General features: G+C 38.0%; 1 protein-coding gene across 12 annotated transcripts in view; it reads right to left on the minus strand.

Annotated features, from left to right (window-relative positions):
• Hecw1 (HECT, C2 and WW domain containing E3 ubiquitin protein ligase 1) overlaps window positions 1-15,157 on the minus strand; it is a 296,852-nt gene that overhangs the window by 113,333 nt on the left and 168,362 nt on the right. For all 12 annotated transcript variants that reach the window (XM_006516816.4, XM_006516813.4, XM_006516815.4 and 9 more), the window contains 2 exons: window positions 6,250-6,325; window positions 975-1,144 (listed from right to left, as the gene is read on the minus strand). In XM_006516816.4, coding sequence (XP_006516879.1) covers window positions 975-1,144; window positions 6,250-6,325 — 246 coding nt within the window. The remainder of the gene's footprint in view (window positions 1-974; window positions 1,145-6,249; window positions 6,326-15,157) is intronic.

The following is a 15,157-nucleotide window of genomic DNA, read 5'->3' on the forward strand; positions in this document are numbered from 1 at the left end:
CCATGTTTCAGCACACGATCTTGGCTTCCTAACCCTCAGAGATGTAATGAGCTGTGTGCACAACCCTTAGTTCTTTTCCTCTGCCATGCCTTACCTACTATGACAGACTATGTTCTCAGTGAGTCAATATAAACAGTTCCTTAAATTGTTTCTTGTCAGATATTTGGCTACAAAGCAAGGGCACTTACAGTGAAATCCAGTTGTTCCATTATTCCACTGTGTATGTCAAAGTTCACCTAAAAATGGCTGTTTTTATCTGTAGAATGCCAGGACATGTGATATCATGTTTTAAATGTGCAAAGAATCTAAAGAAATGAAAGCAGCCCTCTTTAGTATTTAATATCCAATTTTGATGTAGATGACTTGTCCTCAAAAGTAAAGTAATGCAGTCTTATTTACATAACACTGAAATCTTAAACAACATTAAAATTATTTTTATTTATATGAGAAGATCTTGTTAGCTGGAAAAAACTCCTAATTGATAATTGCCCAAAAAATGTACCATTTGGTGGAACCTAGAAATCACCTGTAGATGAAAGCTTATGTAAGATTATAAGACCCTGTATAAATTGTGGGATGCTCAGATCAAGGCTGGTCTTTGTTAAGCACTGACCACAACTACAGTCATGCATTATTAAAGGTTTTTTTCTTTTCTTTTTTTCTTTTCTTTTGTGTTCTTTTAAAATTTCTAGATGCTTGGATTGAATTTTGGGCTGGAGGGTAGGCATTCTCCCATTATATTCAGAGTAGCTGTGACAATGCCTTAGTTGATGCTGCCTGGGACAATAATCCCAGACCCTGGAGTTGGAGGCCTTAGAAAACATAATTCTCTGCCAAGGCCTGAATCTCATGGCCACGAGTTCAAGAACCAAATCTGTACTCCACAACAAGATGAGCAGAGAGGTGGGTTTATCACCATTTCTTTTATTTTGATTCTTATCTTTCTTTTAGAACCCCCATTCCCTAACACTTACCTCTGCCTGCCAGATGGGGTTTACAGTGTTGCCTATGATCGTGGATCTCCTTTCCTGTCCATGATGAGGGAGGGCTGGGAAGATGCTATGTTTCCCAGGTTGAATGGAAATCTTCAGATAAGGGTCGGGGTTGAAAAACATCCCTTTCTTCAATCCCATGGCCTGGAAATCTATAAAATAAATGATATTTTACTTAAGTATGTTTTAATGAGGTTGAGTATCTACAGGTCCTATGCAAGAACAAATGATCCAAAACACATTGTGGTGGTTTAAATGAGAAATGCCCCCCATAGTTTTAGATATTTGAACACTCATCCTCAGTTGGTGACAGTGTTTGGGAAGGTTTTGAGAGGTTCAAGATGTCATTAAGGATAGGTTTGAGAGTCTGTAGCCTCACCCTACTTGCAGTCCACTCTTTGCTTGAAGTGTACAGCTGAAGATATTATTGTCCAGTTTTCTGATCCAGTCATCTACAGACATTCCTTCCTGTCATAATGAACTCTTTTCTTCTAGAACCATAATCTCAAACTAACTCTCCTGTACACTGCTTTTGGTCATGTTTATTACACCAATGAAAAGTAACTAATATATATGTGAAAATTTCTTTTTTTTAAACAATGTTTAGACTATTTTACATTACAAACAAAGACTGATTTGTACCTGCACAGAATACTATTTGGAATATTTCCTGGCATATGTTGTGTCTGGGAAAGAAATCCTTGTCTTATTATGTCAATTCTAATGGCACTGTGTACATATTACTTTTCCTGAGAGGACCATTGGTCCTTACTGGGCTGGATTTCTAGTGCTCCACAGATTAAGAGGATGGGAATGGGTGAGAGGCTGATGGTGGACATGGAAGAAAACTAATGGGAGACATGTTAGAGCAAAGTTAGAAAGTTGTTTTGCAAGTTCAGGACATAAGAAAACAAAGGGCAGTCATTTTACAGTAAGTGTAGTTTTTACTTGTTAAAGATAGATAGAAAAAAAAAAAGGTTTGAAAGAGCAGAGAACCACAGAAGAAGAGTAAATACACCCTGTGAAGAGCTAGGCACTCATCACTGATGAGAGTTACAAGAAACTAAGGTGTTAGGAAGAGGAGACCTTGGCAATTGAACAGTCTTACTTAAGATGTTTGAGTATGCACAATTTCATGTTGTAGAGAGGGGGTCTATTTCAAATATATGTTCTTCAGTTGTTCTTATTCCTTTTTTCTACAAACCCTTCAGGTCAAATTTTTCATTACTTCTTCATGAAATGTCCTGTAGCCCTGGTTTGTCAATTTCCAGTTTGGTTGTCTAGCTGGTTACTGTTAGAATCCTGGTCACTTGTTTTATTCTCATAGCTGATTTCTGTCTTGTCGGCTTTGTGATATTTGAGGGCTTTGCTTAGTGTCCTTGCTTGCTTCTCTGTTGCAATTTTAAAACATAAACCAAAACCAACATGGTGATGAAAGGGTTTACCTGGCTTACATATCCTGAACACAGTTAATCACTGAAAGAAGTCAAGGCAGGGACTCAAGTAGTAGCAGAGGCAGAGACCATGGAGGAAAGCTACCTGTTGGCCTGTTAATTATTACTTCCTCTGCTTGGTTTCTTAGCCTAAGCCCACTTGCCCAGGCATGGCATCTCTCACAATACATCAATTAGCAAATAAAAAAGATTGGTTTTGTAGCACAGCCATAGGTCAGCCTTATGAAGGCAGTTCTTCAATTGAGGTTCCCTCTTCCAAGGAGACTTTAGTTTATATCAAGTAGACACAAACTAACCATCACCTTGAATTATGCACTAGGTGGTTTTTCCTTTTATTTTTGAGGCATGGAGCATATTTTAATATTTCCATTGGTATTTACTTTTTCTTACATTTTCTTTCTTTCTCTTTCTTTCTTTCTTTCTTTCTTTCTTTCTTTCTTTCCTTTTTCTCTCTCTCTCTCTTTCTTTCTTTCTTTCTTTCTTTCTTTCTTTCTTTCTTTCTTTGTGTGTGTGTGTGTGTGTGTGTGTGTGTGTGTATGTGTGTGTGCATGTGAGACAAGATGGCACACGTATGCACAGAGAAAAGCTTGTAGGAGTTGGTTCTCTCTTTCTGTTATGGAGATCCTAAAGTTTGACCTCAGAAGGCCTGGTATCAGACACTGATACCCACTGAGTCTTCTTCCTGGAACAATATTTATTTTTATCAAACATAGAGATAGTGAATTAAATGAATGTGGGTATATACTAATTTCAAATATTATTTATCTGTAACTTTTCTAGGCTTCCTTTTTCAGTTTCCATGTTTATAGCCACAGTTCCGTTTCAATGCTGGAAATTGACACCTTGGAATAATAAAATTTTGCATCATGGACACCAAGAGATGAATTAACTCAGAACATCTTATTAATTGATTTTGAGTCATGTTGAGGTATAGAAAAATTTTTCCTGGTATGTCTAAGAGCCTATATCTGAATGGCAGAGACAAAATGGGGACCAAGGAACAGAACTGTTGTCCTTTCTACTGTCATACCCTTCCTGAACCTCAAGATACCACTGGAGCTTTGGTCATAGAAAATTACTTTTGATTTCTGGCAAATTTTTGTGTGACATTTCTTGTTTCTCCTGTTTTTTAAAACCAGTATAGCATCTCTTGTCTCTCTGCCTCTCTTGACTCTACCTTGCCTCTTGGCCCCTCTCTCCCCATCCCCTTCCCTCCATCTCTCCACGTGGCCATGGCCGGCCTCCACTTTTCTACTCTCTGCTTCTCTCTGCCTTTCTCTGACTCTACTATTTTCTCCCCCATGCCCTATATAAACTCTATTCTATACTATGATAAAAGGGGGAGGGATCAGTACAGCTATTGTGAGACCCTGACTTAGAGCGTTTCTCCCTAGAAGGTAAAGCCCTTGGACGTTCCCCAAGCTTGTTTTCCCTGATCTCTAAAAATACAGCCAGAAAGAAGCTCTTTGTTCTCTATAGCCAGCAAAAAGCCTTCTTGTTTCTATACTTTACAACCAGAGATGCCTGCCTTCCTGTGCTGAGGACACAGAGATAAAAATTCAGAAAGAACTCACTCCCCACTCCTGCCTTGTAAATTTCATCAAGGACACCGGAAGAGAAGAGCTCTCCTCCCAACTCCTCCCAACTCCTCCCAATTTCTCAGCTAGCTGTTAAAAGCCCCCTACTGTCGTCCTCAGCTAGCTGATAATAAAACATCTTGCAGTTTGCATCAGGTCTGGTTTTCTCTCTGGTCATTGGGGTACTGGCCAGCTCATCCTGGGACTTGAGTGGAGGCCCAGCTTCGGGGATCTTACACTATTGTTACTTTTTAAGCATTTCAATGGGAACATGAAAATAGAAACCCAAGGGTAGCACTTTTTGTTTGTTTGTTTGTTTGTTTGTTTGTTTTTTCAAGACAAGGTTTCTCTGTACAGCTCTGGCTGTCCTGGAACTCACTTTGTAGAGCAGGCTGGCCTTGAACTCAGAAATCTGCCTGCCTCTGCCTCCCAAGTGCTGGGATTAAAGGTGTGCACCACCACGCCCGGCGGGTTGCACATTTTTATCCTGGTTTAAAAAACTATTAAAATTTTCTCTTCTCCTCTCTTTTTTTCATCCCACCTAAAGAGACACATGATAATATCTGGATTCACTATTAAACATTAATTTGCTTTATTAGACATGCTTCGACCTATAAAACCACAACAGGTGATAATTTATTCCCCCAAAAGTCTCATGAGACCTCTGATCTATGACACACTTGCTATGGAGAAGTAATTTGATAATCTAAGGTCACAGTTTTCTACTTGTGGTCAGTAGAACTTGGGTTTTATGCAATGGCGTTCTTCTGAAGTTACCTTAGTTAAGATGTATTATGTGAAATTCTAGGTTTTATGTATTATTTTACTCAGAGCAGCTCAGTGTTCTTTCATATTCCTAATGAAAAAATAATTTTCATTTCACAGAAGAGTTCTATAAAAAAGTCAAGATTTTCTGTAACTCCTTACTTTGTTTATTGTCAATAAACTAGAGAACTGACACAGAGTCATAGAAATGAAAACATAACATCCTCTTTGCTATTCATCAGTTTCCTCCAAGTTGAAACATCTCCTCACTGAGGGAGGAGGAGGAGACACTTAACAAGTAAACAACACTGCAAGTCCTGCATGGCGGAACCATACCTGTCCACAAGCTCCTCTCCGGAGATCATAGAAGCAGAAAACAGCTGCCTGGAGGAGAGAATCTCTGCTCAGTGGAGCTTCTTGCAGAAAGAACACTCTCCGACTTGTGCTGCCTGCACAGCCTGCAGAGGGCTCTAATAACATGACTGTCCTGAATTCTCACCCATGATGAGGTAGGCTTCTCAGTGATGCAGCTCCTTCTGAGCTGCTCATACCCTTTTAAGTGGCTCCAATAAACTTAGTCATTTATTATTGTTTCATCTACTCCAGTAGAATGGTTACATTGATCTGCCATCAATTTCCCAGCCAGGGTTAATAAACCTTTACCTAGACTTTCCCAGTAAAAGCTTTACATGACACTCAACTATTAATTTTTAAAATTAGCTAAATTAGAATGGACTTTATTTGGATATGCTGTTTTGACCAGCTCATCTTTGATCTGCTCTGCTTAAGTGAGTCGACTGGAAGTTCTGCTTAGTTCTGTTACTTGCCCCCAGTAAACTCTCAGTACTGCCATTAAGGCAAACTTCCTTTCACAGTGTCAAAACACTGCTGCTTTACTACTGACAGAGTTTCCACTATTTTTACTTATTCAAAGGCAATCGATCAGATGCTTTTTATTTTCATTTTTATTCCACAGGTGAGGCAAATGAGACACAAAGAGATTGAAGTATATTAGAATCAAGTGGTCAGTGTTCAGGTTCACTGCACGTTCAGGTTCACTGCATTTGGTGGTTTGAATGAGAACTGTCCCACATCAGCTGAGGCATTTGAACACTGGTTTCCTTATTGGTGGTGCTGTCTGGAGAGGTTATAGTGAGGTACAGCCTGGCTGGAGGGAATCCCTGCATGGGGTGGGCTGGAGAATTTAACTTTTTTGTCCTACTTTCAATCCTTCTGTGTTTCCTGCTCATGGCTGGCGATGAGCTCTCTCTGTTTCTCCATCCTTTTTCCATGCTCGCTGCTTGCTGTCATGCCTGCACCCAGCCATGACTGACTCACAGTTTTCTAGAACTGCTAGCCAAAAGAAACACTTTCTTCTTTAGTTGTCACTTATGGTGTTTTACAGCACCAACAGAAAGGAATGAATGCACTTCATAAGGCTTGTAGGTGAGCAACGTGTACCTGAGAGGGAGAAGCTGATCAGCCTCCGGCTTCCTTGACTTTGTGCAGTCTCTTCAGAGCCAATACCTTTAAAAATCTGTAACAGGAAGGAAAAATGAAAGGCAAGGAAAAGAGACATCAAAAGAGATATACTATACCATAGCAAGGGGGCACTGAGATGTTAACAGGAAAGATCTGCAACAAGCTGGTCAGCATCCTTGTGCTATCTCTTCTCTAACCAAATTCCCCCCCTCTCCCTTCTGTGGCTTGTGGGAAATTCTTCTCCTTGCGTCAGAGACCATCCCGTGAGAAAGCGAGCCCTTCACAATCTCCCTAACAGGCCAAAGGGCCTTGTGCTAAGAGCTGGTTGCCACCCCCTTCCTCCTTATTCCCTTCCTAACACCTAAGGCTGTAAAATTTGAATGACAGTCCCCTCTTCCCTATATCTTCCTGAGTTCCCATGACATCCAAGGACATGAGTTATGCCTGAGCCCAGCTTGATACCCAAGGCTGTGAAGGAGGATTAATGTTCTGGACATAAGATGCAAAGTAGCCGCTGCTTGGCGCCTGACTTCAGCCCCCACGTCAGCAGATGCCCACTTTTTTTTTCTTTGTATAATTCTCCCTCGACCCCTCCCATATTCCCCGCGATGTATGCTTTAAAAACAAGGCACCTCAGCATAATAAACGAGACCTCGATAGGTACCCTTCCTGGTCTCCTATTCCTCTTTCTTTTCCTCCCATCTCCTTCCAGGTTTGCGGTTCCCCTCGCACCCACAAATAACTGAATCCCGCGGGACAGGATATCCTTGGGGAAGATTTCTGTTTATGGGCAAGTCAGAAAACCCTACTAAACAAGCTTAATATAGACAGTAAAAATATATCACTCTGGGTTGCTTTTGAGGGGCAATCAAGCGGACAGATGAGCTATAAAACACTATGCTTAGTTGAACTCAGATCTCAATCTTTAGATAAATGTCTGCTTAGCCTATTTATGGATACTTGTGCTTGTTCAAATAAGAATGACCCTCATAGATTTGAATGCTTGGTTATCAGAGAGTGGCACTATTAGAAGGTGTGGTCTTGTCAGAGTATGTGTGTATTGGTTGGAGGAAGTGTGTCACTGGGGGTGGGATTTGGGTTTCAAATACTCAAGTCAGGCCTGCTGTTTCTCCCTTCCTGCTGCTGCCTGATTGTGTCGATGTAGAACTCTCAGCTACCTCTCCAGCACCATGTCTGCCTGGGGGCTGCATGCTTCCTGAAATGACCATAATGAACTAAACCTCTGAACAAGGCCCAGTTAAACACTTTCTTTTATAAGAGGTGCTGATGTATAGGTGTCTCTTTACAGTGATAGGGCGCTAACAGAATGCTGTGTACCAACTTGATAAATGCTGGAATGAGTGTAATCCTTCCTCTTTCCCTTTCTTGGATGTAGGTGCTATCTTTTAATAGGAGAAAATGTGTGGTGAGCAGAGTGAGCTTCTTGTGCCTTTAGAATGTAGGATTAAAAAAATATTTAAAGGGTTATTCAGGAAATTATAATGTTAAGATAATTCTGGCCATCTATGAGATAGAATGGTTTTTGTTGAAGGTAAGATAAACCACTTAGTAGCCATTTAAATCTCTAAAAGTACAAACAGAAAGGGCAGAAGGGGGTTTAAAATATTCTAGATGAAGATAGATTTTTACGATAAAATAAGTACCATCCTAAAGATGAATGTGTCTATATGTGTATGTGCACCTATGCGTGTGTGTGTGTGCATGTGTGTGTGTGTGCGCGCACACGCGCACACACACACACACATACACACATACACATACACACGCACACACACACATACACACACATACACATACACACGCACACACATACACATACACATACACACACACATACACACACATACACATACACACGCACACACACACACACACACACATACACACATACACATACACATGCACACACACACATACACACACATACACATACACACGCACACACATACACATACACACATACACATACACACACACATACACACACATACACATACACACGCACACACACACATACACATATACACATACACACATACACACACATACACACGCACACACACACACACGTGCACATGCACACACATGCATTCATGCACAATGAAAACAAAATCAGAAATGCTGAAAGCAAAGTCAGAAAGGTTTATGTAAGTTATTCAAGGTTTACAGATAATGGGACTTAAGGAAAATCAATGTTTAATAATTAAAGTTTTTAGAATCCCTAAGGTTATAATGATTTACTAATGGTAACAAAAATCGACTTAAATGTTGTTGTATGTCTCATCAAGATAATTTCTTAAGCTTTTGCTAACTTTATTGAATTTTCACTACTTGAGGAAACTGAGTCATAATAAAACCAAGACTTACTTAAAATTTGGGTTTTTTTTTTTTTAAGTTTTGCCTAAATTTTATACAAATTAAAGTTACAAAGATGTCCTTCTGGATGGTCAACAAAGCTTGAAAGACCTTTATCCTGGCACCAATAAGGGTAAACGGATAAAAGAGGCCATGCAATGTTTCACTCCTTCCTCCATAGTCAGACAAGACCCAGGTCCCTCTGGTAAGTCCTTTGGTCCTTCTAGTAGACCTTGGAATGGACAGGGATTGGACCATAACTAATGTGAATTCAGTAATAAAAGAAGTCATTGGGACTTCAAGGTATATGTGCTATGATACAAAAGTTAAAATTATTTGGAGGTCCACACCATTGCTAAACAGGCATATATATGTATCTATGATTTATCATGGGGCTGAATAATGAAGGACAAATTAATGAAGGGGATACACTAAATAAAAGCTGGTTGAGAGTCACAATTGCCTCAATGGCAAATATGTATCTATTGTAATGTATTTGTGTGTGTGTGTATGTGGTTAATTAATTACCAGTTTGATTTTATTTTTCTGAATTACTGGTGGAGTCTAGTTTTTCTGAGTTACAAAGATGAGGAATTATAAATTAAAAAAAAATTATCATGGTTCAGAAAACATACAATGATTACAACTTTGAAATTTAACTATCGCGCAATGCTGTCTTTGTTATAAGCTTTTTGTCTTAGATAACTGGCAATAGTTTGTAAACAAGAGTACCATGACTCATCATCATGCTAAGTAAGTGAACAGATGTTTATGTAATAACTACTCAGACAAATGGAATATTTTTCTTTTCCTCTGATATTTTTGAGGCAAGGTCTCTTGCTATGTTGCCCAAGTTGACCTTATAATATTGATCCTGCCCCTTAGCTAACACTGGGTTTGCAGGCACATGACTGCAACCCTGGCACATCCTTTTTGTTCAGAAATCATCTGAGAAAATATATTTACAGTCTTAAGCAATTAGAAAACAATTCTTGAATGTTCTTTTCAGAAAATATGGCCCAGGCCCCATACTGAGGCTTCTGGAGATTAAATTAAAAAAAAAAACAATCTGATGAAACAATATTATTTTTTTAGCCATTTCACAGATGAGAACACAGGATCAAAAAATTTTAAGTAATTTACTCAAAGTCATATAGATGAAACTAGGTCACTTGGACTTTGTTTCAAAGTCTGCAATTTGATATTTTTAACTATTTGTCACTTTGCATCCATCATAAAAGAGTCAATGTTAAAACATGACAGAGATTAACAAATGTATTTGTCCAAAAGAAAAATATGATTTCAGTGGATAAAACAGAACAAAACAAAACAAAGAAAATCCTAACCATTAGAAAGAACTTGGTTGACAATTTCCAAATGAGATTCTATGACAAAACCTATGGGAAATCTGAATCTTAAGTTACACGTTGTGTAAATATTCCTGTAATCTAATTTTTTGTAAGAACTAGTAAACTCAATGTGCTTGATTCTTTAAACATAAATTATAGCTATCTAAATAATAAAACATAAAGTTTATTAAAAATACCTTTAAAATAGTAACAATTTTCAAATTTCTGAAAAGTTCTGATAATCAATTTATTATCCCTGAATCTCAATGAGTGACATGAAGATAATTTAAAAACGCCAAGAAACTTGCTTTTTTCCATTGTATGTTATAATTTTAAAATGTATAATGCTGTAGATTAATCATTTTTAATAAATAAATAAATAAATAATTTTATTGGAACTAGATGAAATTCAGCTCTAAAGGAAAATGAAGCCAAAAAAATTGCAGAAAAGTGGATGGAGTTAGAATATGTAATATTTTATCAGGGTTATACAATGTCAGAAAGGAATAAACCACATGATCCCTCTCATATGCAGAATTAGGTCATAAATTTGCATATATGTAAATGTTGATCCATGAAAAAAAGAGGACCAGCAAAGCTAACTAGGGAGAAAGGAAGGGTGAATGCAGGTAATGAGCATGGATCATGAAAGAAGACATAAGACTAATTGTTTTCTAGGTCTAATTGTCATGGATTTCTTTTGGTGGTGGATAAGTGCATAAAATATATTTGATACTGAAGTTTCACAGCATCTATTACCAACAGCAATTCTAACTGTATATAAGTTATCTAAGTTGTATGGATTTTGGACTTTTTTTTTTTTTTGAGACAGGGTTTCTCTGTATAGCCCTGGCTGTCCTGGAACTCACTTTGTAGACCAGGCTGGCCTCGAACTCAGAAATCTGCCTGCCTCTGCCTCCCAAGTGCTGGGATTAAAGGCGTGTGCCACCACACCGGGCTCAGACTTGTTTATTTTTGATATGTATATTTTTACTTACTTGAAAGTTCTTTTATAAAACATTAAAAATAAATAAACAAATAGGATTTGGCCTTTGCTGAAATATTGGGAGCAAATGCAAAGCCTGCCTTTGTGCTGTTGGAAGAACATTTATCCATCCCTTAGTGTTCCTCATAGAAACTGCTTCCCCTTTCTACCCATGACTTTGTGGGTTAGAGACAGAAGTTAAAGTCACAATACTCAGAGAGTCTCATAAATATTCCATTAGAAAACAATTCTGGAATCTTCTAGATATTTGGGCTGTACTGATCTTTGCTAGTAAATCATGTATGTGGCTTTATCACAAGGACTCAAGTCTGGACTTAATTTGTTTTCTCTCTAGTATTTGACTTATGTCTGCTTCAAACAAAAATGTGTTCTAAAATTGTCATCTGAGAAAGGCTAGCAGAAAGAGGTGTAAGAGATAGACATTAAAAACACAAATATTATATGATTACTTCAGAACTTGCTGTCCTGGTATAGCTGGGATAATTTCATTTAGAAACTAATTTTCATAACAATAGAGAATACATAAGATAACTTTGGTCTCAGCATTATGGATGAAATTTCCTTTTTGTGTTCATTTAGGTAATTATTAAAGACACATTACAAATATAAGTTGTGGATGTATAAGGGGGAATGGAAAAACAAAATTAATTCACAAAACAATTCTAATAGGCCTGAGGCAGTTGGTCAGTCACCGAAGTGCTTGCTATGGAAGCATAAAGACCATTCAAGCACGAACATGCATGTGTGTGAAAGACCAGACAGGGTGGCAGGCAGTTGTAGTTCCAGCTCTGGGGATGCAGAGACAGATCTCTCAAACTTGCTGGTCAGAGGGCTCACACTGCAATCTTCAGGTCCCAGCAAGTGTCTATCTTTAAAAATAAAGTGGGTTGATCCTGGGGAACAACATCTGACTTTGACCCCTGGCTCTCACGCACACCTATAGGATAATATGAATGTAGAAACACACAAAACCAATTTAACACATTCAGTGAAAAGAGAAATGTCTAGTTGACCTCTTCTGAGCATAGATAGAACAAAAAAGTCTGCTTTCAAAATTTTTTTTATTTAAAAAAGACTCGTATGGTTTGTGTTACAGTTTGTGATCATTGTGTGTTGAGTGTCTTGAGTGTTCAAGAATGGCCCATATAGTGAAAGGCTTGATTCTCACCACATATAACTATTGGGAAATGGTGAGAGCTTTAAGTGGTGGGCCTGGTAGAAAGATGTTAGGTTGTTAGGGAAAGCCCTTAAATTTGCTAATGGGATGCAAACCTATTCTCTTATTCTGTTTTCTTCCCAGCCATTATGAAATGGGCAAAATGTACTCTTGTCCAGTGACATTCTGCCTCAGCTAGGCCCTCAGACACTGAGACTAGAACCATAGAATAAGCCTTAGAGACTGTAAATCAAAACAAAATGATCCTTAAGTTCTAAGTCTCAAACATTTTGATACAGTAATAAAAAGCATGTTGCTACCACTAAAATCCCAGTCAAAAGGTCCGCCAAACTTAAACTTTCTATCAATTTCCCCAAATGGAAGGAAACTAGGTTTCTCAATCAGGATTGGATAAAAAGACATGTTCGAGAATGTGGGTATGGTACCATGAATATGAGAAGATCATAAAACCTGGCTAAATATGATTAAATTGATTGTGGAAATGACTCTGGACATGTTCTAAGTTTTCCTGTTTACGAAAGCAATTCTTTATAAGCATAACTAAAGGGGAAACGATATCATCATCACCATCATCACCATCAACAATAGCAACTGAAAATAACTACAGTTGAGAAAAATGTGACATTTTGGGATTCTTGCCATTCCACAGTCTTCCTAAGTCTTCTTTGGCTCATGGGATGGAAAAACCACTACTCAAAAGAAGACATTTCAAAATGATCCTGTTTTGTTCTCTTTCAAGTTCTCATTAAAAGTGCCAGAAAATAAAGGCTATGAAATAAACAATGGCATCTGCGATAAAGATAAGACTAGTCCATCATAAAGCAATTTTGAGAGCATTGTCATGAAGTTCTACTGTTAAAGACAATATAAGAAATACATTATTACACTGTAGAAACTGTGAATGTGGGAGATACTCTGCCTTGAAATTCGTGGTCCCAAATCAAGTAGCAATATAATGTCATCTTCCTGCTTTTCACTCTGGTGGCCTTTTCCCAGCTGCATGGATATTGCCTTTCAAGGCTGTTGGAGTTGTTCAGAGCCTGTGGTACCTGGGTATTGGCATGACTAGCTGCTGATGGTGTCTTAGAAGACAGCTGTGGGCAGCTGTGCTAGGAGCTTTAAAGGGTCTTGTTGATACGATGTATGACAAGACCAGCCTAAAACTGAATCTCCACTCCAAGAGAAAATCACAAGGCAGTGTGGAGAAATTACTTCTGCTCAAGGCCAGTAGACCCTACAGATGCATCCACAGAATGGGGAAGGTCAGGATGAAAACCTTCCATCAGGACATATCCTTGATAAAGAACTCAGGAAGTTTCCAGTGGACAATGGAGCAAGCTGCAGAAAGATTATCATATATTGTGTTGTAGAAATTGTATAGCTAGATGGATGTCTGTCCTTTGAAATAGAATGAGAGATCTTAAGGCATACCATGAGCTTATTAAGAGACACTGGAATGCATTGGAAAAATGCGACCAGGCAAGGATGCTGAAAAGGGAAACTTAGCTTCAAAAATTATCTTTGCGCTACCAATAAAATAACAAACATATTATAAAGATGTACAGCAAGAGATATGGTAAAACCAGCTGTGTGTCCTTCAGGCCTAGCACAACTTAGATGTCCCTCCATACTGTGTGTGTGTCACTGCAGACCCTGTGTTTCTGTCCTCCATGTCCATCTGCCCAGCCTTGCTTTGCCTTTTTTTCCAGGCTAGAGGTTCTGTCCATACTGCTAGTTTTAGCTCACATGCCACCTCTGAAAGCCAACAGTTACTGGCTTTTTTTTTTTCATACCTACCCTTACACACTAGCACAAGAGGCATCATGCTCCAGTCATGTGATCTTCAGATGATATTATACTAGATGCTACAGTAACTATGAGTTCTCAACTACAAGGCTTACATTTAATTTACATTTATACTAGAGTCTATAACATCTTACCATAATAGGTTCTTATCTATGCTTAGGACCACCAAATAAATGAGAGCCTCAGAACATCAAGAATAAATTACAACCTCATTTTATGCAAGAACCACAATATCTGCTAATGCTAAAGATAAGGGAGGTGAAAAACAGAACTATAAGTATTTAGAATTTATCACTATTAACATTAAATTGTTGGTTATATCAAAGAAACATTGGACATCTTGTCTTTGTTCTTAAAGAACTACAGGTTTATTGTAGTTCTTAAAATAACTCAATGGTATTTTGGGCATGATATAATGTCTATAGGTGTAACATTCCCTAAATAAATTAATGTAGTACTAGCAATAATCAGTGAGAAAATAGAATTTAAAATGCATTCAAGCAAATTTAATTACATTTTTTTTCTTTTAAGCAGCATGCTTAAGTTCCCAGATTAGATTACAAAAGCTTACATTAATTCAGATGTTCACTGGATTTTTACCAATAAATGACTTGTGTTGCAAAATTAAAGCTAGGTTTAATTTCTATTGAAACACCATATGCTCAAAAAACTATTAGTTTTTTCTTTTAAAAAAATGATAATATCTTAAAGCTGTAGTTCATTGAGAAGGAAAAGCATTTACTTAAAAATTTTTTGTCTGCCTTAATGTGGTAGAAATCAAATAGAGAAATGCAAGAGAAACAACCTTGAAAACCATTTCATTCTATCAAGAAATAAGGACAACAATAGCATAGTCACCCTAAAAACGATTTACACATTAAAATGCAGTTTGTACAAAAGTCCCTTTCCAGAACTTACACTGGCCCTATATACTTAGTTTTAATGTGGTGGTGAGAGCCCAGAGCTACTCTCTAGTGTCAGCAACACATTAGCTCAGGACTGGGCTCTCATACTGTTTTGTGACAGCATTCAATGGGAGGTAGAATTGATGATAGACCAAAGTGCGGATACCACCAAAGTCCAACTTGGTGAATCCATGAGTGTTTTTTAATGGGGGAGTTTACCAATAGGAATATGGGTGATACCATGATAGCTGCGTTACTAAAATCCCAT

This window comes from Mus musculus, chromosome 13 (assembly GCF_000001635.26).
Source record: "Mus musculus strain C57BL/6J chromosome 13, GRCm38.p6 C57BL/6J".
Lineage (NCBI taxonomy): Eukaryota > Metazoa > Chordata > Mammalia > Rodentia > Muridae > Mus > Mus musculus.